At 71.6% G+C, this 17207-nt stretch overlaps 1 protein-coding gene across 1 annotated transcript in view; it reads right to left on the bottom strand.

Annotated features, from left to right (window-relative positions):
• Positions 1-8694: 8694 nt before the first annotated feature.
• LOC135325431 (metabotropic glutamate receptor 6-like) overlaps positions 8695-17207 on the bottom strand; it is a 37318-nt gene continuing 28805 nt past the window's right edge. Inside the window, exons 9-10 of the mRNA XM_064503499.1 lie at positions 12222-12613; positions 8695-8861 (exon numbers count right to left, since the gene is read on the bottom strand). Of these exons, the coding sequence (XP_064359569.1) occupies positions 8712-8861; positions 12222-12613 (542 nt within the window). The 3' untranslated portion in view covers positions 8695-8711. The remainder of the gene's footprint in view (positions 8862-12221; positions 12614-17207) is intronic.

Below are 17207 nucleotides of genomic sequence, written 5' to 3'. Positions count from 1 at the left end.
CCCCCCAGGACCTGCTCCCCTGCCCCATAGCTGCCCCATGGCTGCCCCATGGTGGCCCCACAACTGCCCCACAGCTGCCCTATAGCTGCTCCTTTATAGCTGCCCCCCCCAGGATTTGCTCCCCTGCCCCATAGCTGCCCCATGGCTGCCCCATGGTTGCCCCACAACTGCCCCATAGCTGCCCTATAGCTGCTGCTCTATAGCTGCCCCCCCCAGGACCTGCTCCCCTGCCCCACGGCTGCCCCACAGCTGCCCTGTGTCTGCCCCACAACTGCCCCACAGCTGCCCTATAGCTGCCCGCCAGAAGCTGCCCCCCCAGGACCTGCTCCCCTGCCCCACAGCTGCCCCACAGCTGCCCCATAGCTGCCCCCCCAGGACCTACCCCCCACCTGCCCCACAGCCACCCCATAGCTGCCCCCCAGGACCTGCTCCCCTGCCCCATAGCTGCCCCACGACCGCCCCACGGCAGCTGTCACCCCCCAGGACCTGCTCCCCCCCCGACCTGCCCCCCTGCCCCATAGCTGCCCCACGGCTCCCCCCCTGCCAGGACCTGCTCCCCCCCCCATAGCTGCCCCACGGCCGCCCCACGGCCGCCCCCCATCTCCCCCCCCCCCAGGACACGCGGCGGAAGCACAAGGTGCTGCTGACGCAGCTGCGGGTCGTCCGGCTGCTGCTGGGGGTCCTGGAGACCCCGGGGCCCCCCCCGGCCCCCCCCGCCCTCGGTGAGCCCCCCGCCCGGACGCCTGGGCCCCTCCCGCCACCCCCCAGCACGCCTGGGGCCCTTTGGGGGAGGGAGGGGGGGGTGCTCGGACACCTGGGCCCCTCCATGTCCCCCCGTCACCTGGTTCCCCGGATGCCTGGGCCCCCCCGTTCCCTGCCCCCCCCCTTCCCTGGACACCTGGGCCCCCTGGTTCCCTCGCCCCCCCCGTTCCCCGGACACCTGGGCCCCCCATTCCCGGCCCCCCCCTTCCCCGGACGCCTGGGCCCCCCATTCCCCAGCCCCCCCCATTCCCCAGACTCCCGCCCCCCCGGACGCCTGGGCCCCCCCGTTCCCCAGCCCCCCCCATTCCCCAGACTCCCGCCCCCCCCGGACGCCTGGGCCCCCCCGTTCCCCGGCCCCCCCATTCCCCAGACTCCCGCCCCCCCCGGACGCCTGGGCCCCCCCGTTCCCCTGCCCCCCCATTCCCCAGACTCCCGCCCCCCCCGGACGCCTGGGCCCCCCCGGCTCCCCACCTGACGGGTGCCCGGCGGGGGGGGGGGCGCAGGGGGGCGGCGGCGGCGGCGCGGCGGCGCTGGCGGCGGCTCAAGGGGGCCTACGGAAGCCTGGTGGCCGCCCTGGGGGGGGCCCTGGGGGGGGCCCTGGCCCAGCTGCGCCGGGGGCGGCGCCTGGCCCCCCCCCTGCGCCGGGCCCTGCTGCGGCGCCAGCGCCAGGTGGGTCCCGGGGGGGGTCCTAGGGGTGCTGGGGGGGGGCTGGGGGGCTCTATGGGGGCTGGGGGGGTCCTGGGGGTCCCGGGGGGGATCTATGGGTGCTGGGGGGGGTGCTGGGGGTGCTGGGGGTGCTGGGGGGGGGTCTCTAGGGGTGCTGGGGGGGGTCCTGGGGGTGCTGGGGGGGCCCTAGGGGTGCTGGGGGGGGTCCTGGGGGTGCTGGGGGGGGCCCTAGGGGGGCCTCTATGGGTGCTGGGGGGGGTCCTAGGGGTGCTGGGGCAGTCCTGGGGGCTCTATGGGTGCTGGGGGGGGGTCCTGGGGGGGCTGGGGGGGTTCTGGGGGGCTTCTATGGGTGCTGGGGGGGTCCTGGGGGGGCTGGGGGTGCTGGGGGGGCTTCTATGGGTGCTGGGGGGGCTCTAGGGGTGCTGGGGGGGTCCTGGGGGGCTTCTATGGGTCCTGGGGGGGGGCTGGGGGGGGCCCTAGGGGTGCTGGGGGGGTCCTGGGGGTGCTGGGGGGGAGTCCTATGGGTTCTGGGGGGGGCCCTAGGGGTGCTGGGGGGCCTCTATGGGTGCTGGGGGGGCTCTGTGGGTGCTGGGGGGGGCCTAGAGGTGCTGGGGGGGCCTGGGGGGGGGCTCTATGGGTGCTGGGGGGGCTTCTATGGGTGCTGGGGGGGCTCTAGGGGTGCTGGGGGGGCCTAGGGGGGCTTCTATGGGTCCTGGGGGGGCTGGGGGTGCTGGGGGGGGTCCTGGGGGTGCTGGGGGGGCCCTGGGGGGGGGCTCTATGGGTGCTGGGGGGCTCTATGGGTGCTGGGGGGGTCCTAGGGGTGCTGGGGGGCCCTGGGGGGGGGCTCTATGGGTGCTGGGGGGGCTCTGTGGGTGCTGGGGAGGTCCTGGGGGTGCTGGGGGTGCTGGGGGGGGTCTCTAGGGGTGCTGGGGAGGTCCTGGGGGGGCTGGGGGGGTCCTAGGGGTGCTGGGGGGGGTCCTGGGGGTGCTGGGGGGGGCCCTAGGGGTGCTGGGGGGGTCCTGGGGGGCTTCTAGGGGTGCTGGGGGGGCCTCTATGGGTGCTGGGGGGGGTCCTAGGAGTGCTGGGGGGCTCTATGGGTGCTGGGGGGGGTCCTAGGGGTGCTGGGGGGGTCCTGGGGGTCTGGGGGGGGCTCTATGGGTGCTGGGGGGGGGTCCTGGGGGGGCTGGGGGGGTTCTGGGGGGCTTCTATGGGTGCTGGGGGGCTCTATGGGTGCTGGGGGGCTTCTATGGGTGCTGGGGGGGCTCTATGGGTGCTGGGGGGGGTCCTAGGGGTGCTGGGGGGTCCTGGGGGTCTGGGGGGGGGCTCTATGGGTGCCTGGGGGGGTCCTGGGGGGGCTGGGGGGTTCTGGGGGGCTTCTATGGGTGCTGGGGGGCTCTATGGGTGCTGGGGGGCTTCTATGGGTGCTGGGGGGGCTCTATGGGTGCTGGGGGGGTCCTGGGGGTGCTGGGGGGGCTTCTATGGGTGCTGGGGGGCTCTATGGGTGCTGGGGGGGTCCTGGGGGTGCTGGGGGGCTTCTATGGGTGCTGGGGGGGCTCTATGGGTGCTGGGGGGGTCCTGGGGGGCTTCTTGGGTCCGGGGGGGGGGCTGGGGGGGCCCTAGGGGTGCTGGGGGGGTCCTGGGGGTGCTGGGGGGGTCCTATGGGTTCTGAGGGGGGCCCTAGAGGTGCCTGGGGGGCCTCTATGGGTGCTGGGGGGGCTCTGTGGGTGCTGGGGGGGGCCTAGAGGTCCTGGGGGGGGCCCCTGGGGGGGCCTCTATGGGTGCTGGGGGGGTCCTGGGGGTCTGGGGGGGGCCTAGGGGTGCTGGGGGGGCCTAGGGGGGCTCTATGGGTGCTGGGGGGGTCCTGGGGGTCTGGGGGGGCCTAGGGGTGCTGGGGGGCCCTAGGGGGCTCTATGGTGCTGGGGGGGCTCTGGGGTGCTGGGGGGGCCCTAGAGGTGCTGGGGGGGTCTGGGGGGTCCTGGAGGTGCTGGGGGGCCCTGGGGGGGCTCTACGGGTGCTGGGGGGGCCCTGGGGGTGGGGGGGTCCCCTGGGCCCTCACCCCCCCCCCCATTCCCCCCCCCGCAGCACCAGGAGACCGAAGCAGCGACGCGGCAGCGCCAGGAGCAGGTCAGCCCCCCCACCCCCCAACAGGGGCCCAGGCGTCCGGGCCCCCCCCCACCCCCCCAACAACCACCCCGCTGTGCGGACGCCCCCCCCCGCCGCGTGCTGGGGGCCCAGGCGTCCGGGTGCCCCCCCCCAGGGGCGGCTGGTGGCGGCGCTGCGGGAGCGAGTGGCCGCCCGGCGCCGGGAGCTGCTGCGGCTGCGGGGGGAGCGGCAGCGCCGCGAGGAGGCTGCCCGCAGGTCAGGGGCCCCGGCGTCCGGGGGGGGGGCCCAGGCGTCCGGGGGGGGGGCCCAGGCGTCCGGGGGGGGCCCAGGCGTCCGGGAGGGGCCCAGGTGTCCGGGAGGGGGCCCAGGTGTCCGGGAGGGGGCCCAGGCGTTCGGGGGGGGGCCCAGGCATCCGGGAAGGGGCCCAGGCGTCCGGGAGAGGGGGCCCAGGCGTCCGGGAAAGGGGCCCAGGCGTCCGGAAGGGGGCCCAGGCGTCCGGGGAAGGGGCCCAGCATCCGGGAAGGGGCCCAGGCGTCCAGGGAAGGGCCCAGGGTGTCCGGGGAGGGGCCCAGGCATCCGGGGAATGAACCTAGGCATCCAGGGAAGGAGCCCAGGTGTCCCGGGCAAAGGGCCCAGGCGTCCGGGGAATGAACCCAGGTGTCCGGGGAGGGCCCAGGCGTCCAGGAAAGGGCCCAGGTGTCCGGGGAGGGGCCCAGGCGTCCGGGGAAGGGCCCAGGTGTCCAGGGAAGGGGCCCAGGCGTCCGGGGGGGGGGCCCAGGCGTCCGGGAGGGGCCCAGGTGTCCGGGGAAGGGGCCCAGGCGTCTGGGGAGGGGCCCAGGCATTCGGGGGGGGGGTCTAGGCATCCAGGGAGGGGCCCAGGTGTCGGGAAAAGGGCCCAGGCATCCAGGGAAGGGGCCCAGGAGTCCAGGAAAAGGGCCCAGGCGTCCGGGAAAAGGCCCAGGCATCCAGGGAGGGATCCAGGTGTCCAGGGAGGAGCCCAGGTGTCCGGGAAAGGGTCCAGGCATCCGGGAAAAGGGTCTAGACATCCGGGGAAAGGGCCAGGAGTCCGGGGAAGGGCCCAGGCGTCCGGGGGGGGGACACGAGAGGACCCAGGCGTCCGGGCAGGGCCGGGGCCCGGTGCCGCCCTGCTCGAGGCCCTGCAGGGGCTGCGGCTGGAGCTGCGCCCGGAGCCGGAGTCGGGCCGGAGCCGGAGCCGGAGCCGGAGCTGGAGCTGGAGCTGCGGCTGGAGCTGGAACCGGAACCGAACCGGAACCGGAGCGGGATCCGGAGCAGGGGCCCCCCCCGGCCCCCCCACCCTGCGCCTCCGCCTGGGCCCCGGCAGCCGCCTCCGCCTGCCCGTGAGCCGGGGGGCGACTGGGGGGCACTGGGGGGCACTGGGGATACTGGGGGGGCAGGAAGGGGGTTCTGGGGGCACTTGGGGGTCCTGGGGGGCACTTGGGGGGCAGGAACAGACACTTGGGGGGCAGCAGTGGAGTCCTGGGGGCTATTGGGAGTCCTCTGAGGCGCTTGGGGGCAGAAGGAGGATCTTGGGGGGCACTTGGGGGTCCTGGGGGGCACTTGGGGGGCAGGAGGAGTGTCCTGAGGGGCCCTTGGGGGTCCTGAGAGGCACTTGGGGGGCAGGAAGGGGGTCCTAGGGGCAGGAGGGGGGTCCTGGGGGCACTTGGGGGGCAGGAAGGGTGTCCAGGGGGGAAAGGGGGCCCTGAGGAACAGTTGGGGGGCAGGAAGGGGGTCCTGGGGGCACTTGGGGGTCTTGGGGGTACTTGGGGGGCAGAAGGAAGATCTTGGGGGACACTTGGGGGTCTTGGGGGGCACTTGGGGGGCAGGAAGGGGGTCCTGGAGGCACTTGGGGGTCTTGGGGACACTTGGGGGGCAGGAGGAGGGTCCCGGGGGGTCCTTGGGGGTTCTGGGGGGCACTTGGGGGGCAGGAGGGAAGTCGTGGGGGCAAATGGGGGGCACTTGGGGGTCTTGGGGGGTACTTGGGGGGCTGGAGATGGGTCCTGGGGGCACTTGGGGGGGTAGAAGAAGATCTTGGGGGACACTTGGGGGTCTTGGGGGGCACTTGGGGGGCAGGAAGGGGGTCCTGGGGGACACTTGGGGGTCTTGGGGGGCACTTGGGGGGCAGGAGGAGGGTCCTGGGGGCAGCCGTGGCTCCCGGACGTGGCCGTGGGGCAGCTGTGGGGCGCCGTGGGGCAGCAGTGGGTCAGCCGCCCCCCGCTTGCCCCCCCCAGGAGCCCCCCCCGTGCCCGGGGCCGGCGGCGCTGCTGGAGCTGCGGGAGCGACACCGGGAGCAGCGGCCGCTGCGGGAGGAACTGCGGCGCCTGCGGAGCAGGTGGGGGCCCAGGCGTCCGGGGAGGGGCCCAGGCGTCCGGGGAGGGGCCCAGGTGTCCGGGAAAGAGCCCAGGCGTCCGGGGGGGCCCAGGTGTCTGGGGGGGGGCCCAGGCGTCTGGGAAAGGGGCCCAGGCGTCCGAGGAGGGACCCAGGCATCCGGGGAAGGGGCCCAGGCATCCGGGAAAGGGGCCCAGGCGTCCGGGGAAGGGCCCAGGCGTCCAGGGGGGAGCCCAGGTGTCTGGGAGAGGGGCCCAGGCATCCGGGAGGGGCCCAGGCATCCGGGGAAGGGGCCCAGGCGTCCGGAAAAGGGCCCAGGCGTCCGGGAAAGGGGCCCAGGCGTCCGGGGAAGGGGCCCAGGCGTCCGGGAAGGGGCCCAGGCATCTGGGGAAGGGGCCCAGGCGTGCGGGGACCCAGGCGTCCGGGCCGCAGGTTCGCGCTGGACTGGGAGCCGGAGCGGGGCCGCGTGCGGCTGCTGGGGGGCCCCGGCGGGGCCCAGGCGTCCGGGGCCGTGTGGACGCTGCTGCTGGAGCCCGGCTACCCCGGGGGGGGGGGCGTCCGCCTGCTGCCCCCCCCGGCCGCAGCCCCCCCCCGCCCGTGAGTGCCCGCGCCGGGGGGCTGGGGGGCAGTTTGGGGGGGGGCCTGGGGGGCAGTTATGGGTCTGGGGGGGCAATTGGGGGTCAGGGGGGCAGTTCTGGGTTCCGGGGGGCAGTTGTGTCCCTGGGGGGGGGCAGTTATGGGTCCTGGGGGGCAGTTGGGGGTCTGGGGGGGGCAGCTATGGGTCCTGGGGGGGGCAAATATGGGCCTGGATGGGGCAGTTGGGGGTCGGGGGAGCAGTTATGGGTCCTAGGGGGGCAGTTATGGGTCGGGGGGGCAGCTGAGGGTCTGGGGGGGGCAGTTATGGGTCGGGGGGGCATCTGGGGGGGGCTGGGGGCAGTTATGGGTCTGAGAAGGGCAGCTATGGGGCTGGGGGGGCATCTGGGTGTTGGGGGGCAGTTATGGGTCTGGGGGGGCAGTTGGGGGTCCTGAGGGGGCAGTTATGGGTCTGGGGGAGCAGTTATGGGTCCTAGGGGGGCAGTTATGGGTCGGGGGGGCAGCTGAGGGTCTGGGGGGGCAGTTATGGGTCGGGGGGGCATCTGGGGGGGGCTGGGGGCAGTTATGGGTCTGAGAAGGGCAGTTATGGGGCTGGGGGGGCATTTGGGTGTTGGGGGGCAGTTATGGGTCTGGGGGAGCAGTTGTGGGTCTGGGGGGGCAGCTGTGGGTCTGGGGGGGCAGTTATGGGGCTGGGGGGCAGCTTGGGGGGGTCCTGGGGGGCAGTTATGGGTCTGAGAGGGGAAGCTATGGGGTAGGGGGGCAGTTGTGGGTCCCAGTGGGCAGTTGGGGGTCCTGGGGGGGCAGTTGGGGGTCCTGAGGGGGCAGTTATGGGTCTGGGGGGGCTGTTGTGGGTCCCAGTGGGCAGTTGGGGGTCCTGGGGGGGGCAGTTATGGGGCTGGGGGGGCAGTTGGGGGGCTGGGGGGGCAGTTATGGGGCTGGGGGAGCAGTTATGGGTCCCGGGGGGCAGTTGGGGGTCTGGGGGGGCAGTTATGGGGCTGGGGGGGCAGTTGGGGGTCTGGGGGGGCAGTTGGGGGTCCCAGTGGGCAGTTGGGGGTCTGGGGGGGCAGTTGGGGGTCCTGGGGGGGCAGTTATGGGGCTGGGGGAGCAGTTATGGGTCCCGAGGGGCAGTTGGGGGTCTGGGGGGGCAGTTATGGGGCTGGGGGGGCAGTTGGGGGTCCCGGGGGGCACTTGGGGGTCGCTGACACCTCCCCCCCCCCCCCGCAGCCCCCCGGAGCCGCCCCGACGCTCACGGCCTGGGTGGAGCTGCTGGCCGGGGCCCCCCGCTGAGCCGGGGCCCAGGCGTCCGGGCGCCCCCCCCACCCCCCCCCCGAGGGGCCCAGGCGTCCGGGCCCCTCCCCCCACCCCGAGGGGCCCAGGCGTCCTGTTCCCCCCGGCGCCCCCGAATAAACCTGTTCCCCCCCCCCAACCCGCCTCTGCCTGCCACTTGCGCCACTCGGGGGCCCAGGCGTCCGGGTGCCCCCCCAAAGGGGCCCAGGCGTCCGGGTTCCCCCCCCGCCAAAGGGGCCCAGGCGTCTGGGCACACCCCGCCTCCCCCCCCCAAAAATGGGGCCCAGGCGTCCAGGTGTCCCCGCTCCAAAGGGGCCCAGGCGTCCTCTCCCTCCCCCCCCCCCAAAAGGGGCCCAGGTGTCCCCGCTCCAAAGGGGCCCAGGTGTCCGGGCGCCCGTTTCCAAAGGGGCCCAGGCGTCCTGTCCGTCCCCCCCCCCCCCCCCAAAAGGGGTCCAGGCGTCCTCTCCCCCCCCCCTCAAAAGGGGCCCAGGTGTCCCCGCTCCAAAGGGGCCCAGGCGTCCGGGCGCCCATTTCCAAAGGGGCCCAGGCGTCCTGTTCCCCCCCCCCAACAAAAGGGGCCCAGGTGTCCCCGCTCCAAAGGGGCCCAGCTGTCCTCTCCCTCCCCCCCCCCAAAGGGGCCCAGGTGTCCCCGCTCCCAGGTGTCCCCCCCCGCAAAAGGGGCCCAGGTGTCCCCGCTCCAAAGGGGCCCAGGTGTCCTGTCCCCCCCCCCCACCACCCAAAAGGCGCCCAGGTGTCCCTGCTCCAAAGGGGCCCAGGCGTCCGGGCGCCCGTTTCCAAAGGGGCCCAGGCGTCCTGTTTCCCCCCTCCCCCCCCGCCCCAGAAACCAGGGCCCAGGCGTCCGGGTGGGAGCAGCAGCAGCAGCAGCAGCAGCAGCGGCAGCAGCGTTTATTGGTTGGTTTTGGGGGGGGGGGGGGGTTTCCGGGGGGGTGTCGCTAGGGGGTGGGGGGCCCGCGGGGGCGGCGGGGGGCGTTGCGCTCGGGGTGGCGCAGGATGACGTAGACCTTGGGCGCGTAGAGCAGCCCCAGCGGCACCGAGGCCGAGAGGCTCATGGAGATGGTCAGCGTCGCCGTCTGGATGTACACCTGCGCCCGGCGGGGGGGGCGGGGGGGGGGCTCGCACGAGGGGCTCGCACGAGGACGGCTCGCACGAGGACGGCTCGCACGAGGATGGCTCGCACGAGGATGGCTTGCACGAGGGTTTCACACGAGGACGGCTTGCACGAGGGGCTCACGAGGGCTTTGCACGAGGATGGCTTGCACGAGGGGATCGCACGAGGGTTGCACGAGGATGGCTTGCACGAGGGGCTCGCACGAGGGGCTCGCACGAGGACAGCTTGCACGAGGGTTTCACGAGGATGGCTTGCACGAGGGGCTCGCACGAGGGCTTTGCACGAGGACGGCTTGCACGAGGGGCTCGCACGAGGGTCTCACGAGGGTTTCACACGAGGACAGCTCGCACGAGGGTCTAGCACGAGGCTTTCACACAAGGACGGCTTGCACGAGGGTCTCACGAGGGGCTCGCACAAGGGTCGCACGAGGGCTCGCACGAGGATGGCTTGCATGAGAGTCACGAGGGGCTCTCATGAGGACAGCTCGCACGAGGGTCTCACGGGCTCGCACGAGGATGGCTTGCACGAGGACGGCTCGCACGAGGACGGCTCGGACGAGGACAGCTCGCACGAGGGGCTCACGAGGGGCTCGCACAAGGGGCTCGCACGAGGGCTTTGCACGAGGACGGCTTGCACGAGGGTTTCACACGAGGATGGCTTGCACGAGGGTCTCACGAGGGCTCGCACGAGGATGGCTTGCACGAGGGGCTCACACGAGGGTTTCACGAGGGTTTCACACGAGGACGGCTCGCACTAGGGGCTCGCACGAGGACGGCTTGCACGAGGGGCTCACACGAGGGGCTCACGAGGGTTTCACACGAGGATGGCTCGCACGAGGATGGCTCGCACGAGGGTCTAGCACGAGGGTTTCACACGAGGACGTCTCGCACGAGGGTTTCACACGAGGACGTCTCGCACGAGGGTTTCACACGAGGACGGCTTGCACGAGGGTTTCACGAGGATGGCTTGCACGAGGGGCTCGCACGAGGGCTTTGCACGAGGACGGCTTGCACGAGGGGCTCGCACGAGGGTCTCACGAGGGTTTCACACGAGGGGCTCGCACGAGGGTCTAGCACGAGGGTTTCACACGAGGACGTCTCGCACGAGGCTTTCACACAAGGACAGCTCGCACGAGGGTCTCACGAGGGGCTCGCACAAGGGTCGCACGAGGGCTCGCACGAGGATGGCTTGCACGAGAGTCTCACGAGGGGCTCTCATGAGGACAGCTCGCACGAGGGTCTCACGGGCTCGCACGAGGATGGCTTGCACGAGGGGCTCGCACGAGGGTTTCACACGAGGACGGCTCGCACGAGGGGCTCGCACGAGGGTTTCACACGAGGGGCTCACACAAGGACAGCTCGCACGAGGGGCTCGCACGAGGGTTTCACACGAGGGCTCGCACGAGGACGGCTCGCACGAGGGTCTCATGAGGGTCACGAGAGCTTGCACGAGGGGCTCACATGGGCTTGCACGAGGGTTTGGTATGAGGGTTGCACGAGGGGCTCACACAAGGGTCTTGCACGAGGACGGCTCGCACGAGGGGCTCGCACGAGGGTTTCACACGAGGACGGCTCGCACGAGGGTCACACGAGGGGCTCGCACGAGGATGGCTCGCACGAGGATGGCTCGCACGAGGATGGCTCGCACGAGAGGCTCGCACGAGGGTTTCACACGATGATGGCTTGCACGAGGGTTTCACACGAGGATGGCTTTCACGAGGGGCTCGCACGAGGATGGCTTGCACGAGGGGCTCGCACGAGGGTTGCACGAGGGTCTCGCACGAGGGTGGCTCGCACGAGGGGCTTGCACGAGGACGGCTCGGACAAGGGTTTCACATGAGGGCTTGCCATGAGCGTTGCACGAGGGGCTCGCACGAGGACGGCTTGCACGAGGGGCTCGCACGAGGGTCTCACACGAGGGTCTCACACAAGGGTCTCGCACGAGGGTCTCACACGAGGGTCTCACGCGAGGGTCTCGCACGGGGGTCTCGCACGGGGGACTCACACGAGGGTCTTCAGGGGTCTCGCACAAGAAGCTCACACGAGGGTCTCGCACGAGGGCGTCGCACGAGGGTCACACGGGAGCGTCACACGAGGACGGGGAAGCGCACAGGAACCCCCCCCCCCCCCGCACCCAAACACAGACACGCGCAGCCTCCCGGATGCCTGGGCCCCTCCCCGGACTCCTGGGCCCCTCCCTCAACTCCCGGGTCCCTCCCCAGATTCCTGAACCCCCTCCCCGGACTCCTGGGCCCCTCCTGGACTCCCAAATCCCCTCCCTCCACTCCTGGGCCCCTCCTCAGACACCTGAACCCCCTCCCCGGACTCCTGGGCCCCTCCCCGGACTCCTGGGCCCCTCCCAGACACCTGAACCCCCTCCCCGGACTCCTGGGCCCCTCCCGGACTCCTGGGCCCCTCCTGGACTCCCGAACCCCTCCTGGACTCCTGGGCCCCTCCCGGACTCCTGGGCCCCTCCTGGACTCCCGAACCCCTCCTGGACTCCCGAACCCCTCCTGGACTCCCGGGCCCCTCCCCGGCCTCCCAGGCCCCTTCCCCGGACTCCTGGGCCCCTCCCCAGCCTCCCAAATCCCTCCCTGGCCTCCCGAACCCCTCCTGGCCTCCCGGGCCCCTTCCCCGGACACCTGGGCCCCTCCCCAGACTCCCGAACCCCTCCTGGACCCCTTTCCAGACATCTGAACCCCCTCCCCGGACTCCTGGGCCCCTCCCTGGACTCCCAGGTCCCTCCCCGGACTCCTGAACCCCCTCCCCGGACTCCTGGGCCCCTTCCCCGGACACCTGGGCCCCTGCCTGGCCTCCCAAACCCCTCCTGGCCTCCCGGGCCCCTTCCCCGAACGCCTGGGCCCCTCCCAGACACCTGAACCCCCTCCCCGGACTCCTGGGCCCCTCCCCGGACTCCTGGGCCCCTTCCCCGAACGCCTGGGCCCCTGCCTGGCCTCCCAAACCCCTCCTGGCCTCCCGGGCCCCTTCCCCGGATGCCTGGGCCCCTCCCAGACACCTGAACCCCCTCCCCGGACTCCTGGGCCCCTCCCCGGACTCCTGGGCCCCTCCTGGACTCCTGAACCTCTCCCTGGACTCCTGGGCCCCTCCCCGGACACCTGGGCCCCTCCCAGACACCTGAACCCCTCCCCGGACTCCTGGGCCCCTTCCTGGCCTCCCAAACCCCTGCTGGCCTCCCGGGCCCTGTTCCCCGGACGCCTGGGCCCCTTCCCCGGACGCCTGGGCCCCTGCCTGGCCTCCCAAACCCCTCCTGGCCTCCCGGGCCCTGTTCCCCGGACGCCTGGGCCCCCACCCCGCACGCCGCCGCCCCCGCTCACCCGCTCGGCGCTCTGCGCGGCGCCGAAGAAGATGGGCCCGAAGGCGAGCCAGACGACGCAGGTGGTGTACATGGCGAAGCCGATGGGCTTGGCCTCGTTGAAGGCCTCGGGGACGCCGCGGGCCTTGACGGCGTAGACGGTGCAGGTGAGCATGAGCAGCAGGGCGTAGGCCAGGGCCCCCAGCGTGGCCCCCTCGGCCATGTCGCAGCGCAGCACGGCCCGGGCCCGCGCCGGGTCGCCCGTGCGGCCGGCCTCGTAGTCGAGCACGGCGTGGGGGGGCCGCAGGGCCAGCCAGGCCCCCGCCGCCGCCAGCTGCACCCCGCTGAGGCCGAAGGTGATGGCCAGCTGCGAGCGGGGGCTGATGAAGCGCGGGGGTGTCACCGAGCGCTTGCCTGCACGGGAAAAGATATAGAGAGAGCGGTTAAGGGCGGCCCGGACGCCTGGGCCCGTCTCTTCGGGTGCGGAGGAACCATCCCGGACGCCTGGGCCCCGCTCCTGACTGCGTCGAGCGCTTCCCTGTGTGGGAAAAGCCATAGAGAGAGAGATTAAGGGGAGCCCGGACGCCTGGGCCCCGCACTGGGCGCTTCCCTGTGTGGTAAAAGACATAGAGAGAGCAGTTAAGGGCGGCCCGGACGCCTGGGCCCGTCTCTTTGGGTGCGGAGGAACCATCCCGGACGCCTGGGCCCTGCTTGCGTTGGCCTCAAGCACTTCCCTGTGTGGTAAAAGACATAGAGAGAGCGGTTAAGGGCAGCCCGGACGCCTGGGCCCCGCTCCTGACTGCGTCGAGCGCTTCCCTGTGTGGGAAAAGACATATAGACAAGTGTTAACAGCAGCCCGGACGCCTGGGCCCCGCACTGGGCGCTTCCCTGTGTGATAAAAGCCATAGAGAGAGCGGTTAAGGGCGGCCCGGACGCCTGGGCCCGTCTCTTCGGGTGTGCAGGGAGCGGCCCGGACGCCTGGGCCCCGCACTGAGCGCTTCCCTGTGTGATAAAAGACATAGAGAGAGCGGTTAAGGGCGGCCCGGACGCCTGGGCCCCGCTCCTGACTGCGTCGAGCGCTTCCCTGTGTGGGAAAAGACATAGAGAGAGCGGTTAAGGGCGGCCCGGACGCCTGGGCCCGTCTCTTCGGGTGCGGAGGAACCATCCCGGATGCCTGGGCCCCGCTCCTGACTGCGTCGAGCGCTTCCCTGTGTGGGAAAAGACATATAGACAAGTGTTAACAGTGGCCCGGACGCCTGGGCCCGTCTCTTTGGGTGTGCAGGGACCATCCCGGACGCCTGGGCCCCGCACTGGGCGCTTCCCTGTGTGATAAAAGACATAGAGAGAGCGGTTAAGGGCAGCCCGGACGCCTGGGCCCTGCTCCTGACTGCGTCGAGCGCTTCCCTGTGTGGGAAAAGACGGAGAGAGAGGCGTTAAGGGCAGCCCGGACGCCTGGGCCCGTCTCTTCGGGTGTGCAGGGACCATCCCGGACGCCTGGGCCCCGCACTGGGCGCTTCCCTGTGTGATAAAAGACATAGAGAGAGCAGTTAAGGGCGGCCCGGACGCCTGGGCCCCGCTCCTGACTGCGTCGAGCGCTTCCCTGTGTGGGAAAAGACGGAGAGAGAGGCGTTAAGGGCAGCCCGGACGCCTGGGCCCGTCTCTTCGGGTGTGCAGGGACCATCCCGGACGCCTGGGCCCCGCACTGGGCGCTTCCCTGTGTGATAAAAGACATAGAGAGAGCAGTTAAGGGCGGCCCGGACGCCTGGGCCCATCTCTTCGGGTGCGGAGGAACCATCCCGGACGCCTGGGCCCTGCTTGCATTGGCCTCAAGCGCTTCCCTGTGTGGTAAAAGACGGAGAGAGAGACGTTAAGGGCGGCCCGGACGCCTGGGCCCGTCTCTTCGGGTGTGCAGGGAGCATCCCGGACGCCTGGGCCCCGCACTGGGCGCTTCCCTGTGTGATAAAAGACATAGAGAGAGCGGTTAAGGGCAGCCCGGACGCCTGGGCCCCGCTCCTGACTGCGTCGAGCGCTTCCCTGTGTGGTAAAAGACATAGAGAGGGGTGTTAAGGGCAGCCCGGACGCCTGGGCCCGTCTCTTTGGGTGTGCAGGGACCATCCCGGACGCCTGGGCCCTGCTTGCATTGGCCTCGAGCGCTTCCCTGTGTGGTTAAAAACCATATAGACAAGTGTTAATGGTGGCCCGGACACCTGGGCCCCGCTCCTGACTGCGTCGAGCGCTTCCCTGTGTGGGAAAAGACGGAGAGAGAGGCGTTAAGGGCGGCCCGGACGCCTGGGCCCATCTCTTCGGGTGTGCAGGGACCATCCCGGACGCCTGGGCCCCGCACTGGGCGCTTCCCTGTGTGATAAAAGACAGAGAGAGAGCGGTTAAGGGTGGCCCGGACGCCTGGGCCCATCTCTTCGGGTGCGGAGGAACCATCCCGGACGCCTGGGCCCTGCTTGCATTGGCCTCAAGCGCTTCCCTGTGTGGGAAAAGACGGAGAGAGGGGCGTTAAGGCAGCCCGGACGCCTGGGCCCGTCTCTTCGGGTGCGGAGGAACCATCCCGGACGCCTGGGCCCCGCTCCTGACTGCATCGAGCGCTTCCCTGTGTGGGAAAAGACGGAGAGAGGGGCGTTAAGGGCGGCCCAGACGCCTGGGCCCCACTTGCACCGGCATCGAGCGCTTCCCTGTGTGGTAAAAGACATAGAGAGAGGCGTTAAGGGCGGCCCGGACGCCTGGGCCCGTCTCTTCGGGTGCGGAGGAACCATCCCGGACGCCTGGGCCCTGCTTGCGTTGGCCTCAAGCGCTTCCCTGTGTGGGAAAAGACGGAGAGAGAGGTGTTAAGGGCGGCCCGGACGCCTGGGCCCCACTTGCACCAGCATCGAGCGCTTCCCTGTGTGGTAAAAGACGGACAGAGAGGCGTTAAGGGCAGCCCGGACGCCTGGGCCCCGCTCCTGACTGCGTCGAGCGCTTCCCTGTGTGGGAAAAGACATATAGACAAGTGTTAATGGTGGCCCGGACGCCTGGGCCCCGCACTGGGCGCTTCCCTGTGTGGGAAAAGACATAGAGAGAGCGGTTAAGGGCAGCCCGGACGCCTGGGCCCCGCTCCTGACTGCGTCGAGCGCTTCCCTGTGTGGGAAAAGACGGAGAGAGAGGCGTTAAGGGCGGCCCGGACGCCTGGGCCCGTCTCTTTGGGTGTGCAGGGAGCGGCCCGGACGCCTGGGCCCCGCTTGTGTTGGCACCAGGCGCTTCCCTGTGTGGAAAGAGCCGTGCGGACAGACGTTAAGGGGAGGCCCGGACGCCTGGGCCCTCCCGCTCCCCAAAATGGCCTCTTTCCCCCCAAAACGTCCCCCCGAGGCCCTCCCGCTCACCGTGCCCGGACGCCTGGGCCCTCCTGCTCCCCAAAATGGCCTCTTTTTCCCCCGTTTCCCCCCAAAATGTCCCCCCGAGGCCCTCCCGCTCACCGTGCCCGGACGCCTGGGCCCTCCCGCTCCCCAAAATGGCCTCTTTCTCCCCGTTTTCCCCCAAAATGGCCCCCTGAAGCCCTCCCGCTCACCGTGCCCGGACGCCTGGGCCCTGTTTCCCCCTGTTTCCCCCCGTTTCCCCCCAAAACGTCCCCCCGAGGCCCTCCCAGTTGCCGCGCCCGGACGCCTGGGCCCCCCCGGCTCACCCTGCTCGAAGATGCGGTAGATGCGGTTGGTCTTGGTGAGCAGGTGACGCTGCCGCCTGGACGCCTGGGCCCTCCCGCTCCCCAAAATGGCCTCTTTCCCCCCGTTTCCCCCCAAAATGGCCTCTTTCTCCCCGTTTTCCCCCAAAATGGCCCCCTGAAGCCCTCCCGCTCACCGTGCCCGGACGCCTGGGCCCTGTTTCCCCCTGTTTCCCCCCGTTTCCCCCCAAAACGTCCCCCCGAGGCCCTCCCAGTTGCCGCGCCCGGACGCCTGGGCCCCCCCGGCTCACCCTGCTCGAAGATGCGGTAGATGCGGTTGGTCTTGGTGAGCAGGTGACGCTGCCGCCTGGACGCCTGGGCCCTCCCGCTCCCCAAAATGGCCTCTTTCCCCCCGTTTCCCCCCAAAATGGCCTCTTTCTCCCCGTTTCCCCCCAAAATGGCCTCCTGAGCCCTCCTGCTCACCATGCCCGGACGCCTGGGCCCTCCCGCTCCCCAAAATGGCCTCTTTCCCCCCGTTTCCCCCCAAAATGGCCTCTTTCTCCCCGTTTCCCCCCAAAATGGCCTCCTGAGCCCTCCTGCTCACCATGCCCGGACGCCTGGGCCCTCCTGCTCCCCAAAATGGCCTCTTTCCCCCCGTTTCCCCCCAAAATGGCCTCCCGAAGCCCTCCTGCTCGCCGCGCCCGGACGCCTGGGCCCCGTTTCCCACTGTTTCCCCCCGTTTCCCCCCAAAACGGCCCCCCGAGGCCCTCCCGCTCTGTGCGCCCGGACGCCTGGGCCCCCCCGGCTCACCCTGCTCGAAGATGCGGTAGATGCGGTTGGTCTTGGTGAGCAGGTGACGCTGCCGCCCGGACGCCTGGGCCCTCCCGCTCCCCAAAATGGCCTCTTTCTCCCCATTTCCCCCCAAAATGGCCTCCTGAGCCCTCCCGTTCACCGTGCCCGGACGCCTGGGCCCTCCTGCTCCCCAAAATGGCCTCTTTCCCCCCGTTTTCCCCCAAAATGGCCTCTTTCCCCCAATTTCCCCCCAAAACGTCCCCCCGAGGCCCTCCCAGTCGCCGCGCCCGGACGCCTGGGCCCCCGTGGCTCACCCTGCTCGAAGATGCGGTAGATGCGGTTGGTCTTGGTGAGCAGGTGACGCTCCCGCCCGGACGCCTGGGCCCCTCCCGCTCCCCAAAATGGCCTCTTTCCCCCCGTTTCCCCCCAAAACGTCCCCCCGAGGCCCTCCCGCTCGCCACGCCCGGACGCCTGGGCCCCCCCGGCTCACCCTGCTCGAAGATGCGGTAGATGCGGTTGGTCTTGGTGAGCAGGTGACGCTGCCGCCCGGACGCCTGGGCCCCGTTTCCCCCC

This window comes from Dromaius novaehollandiae, chromosome 37 (genome assembly GCF_036370855.1).
Source record: "Dromaius novaehollandiae isolate bDroNov1 chromosome 37, bDroNov1.hap1, whole genome shotgun sequence".
NCBI classification, from domain to species: domain Eukaryota; kingdom Metazoa; phylum Chordata; class Aves; order Casuariiformes; family Dromaiidae; genus Dromaius; species Dromaius novaehollandiae.
The sequence above is the reverse complement of the archived record's forward strand: the minus strand, read 5'-3'. Positions and strand labels throughout refer to the sequence as shown.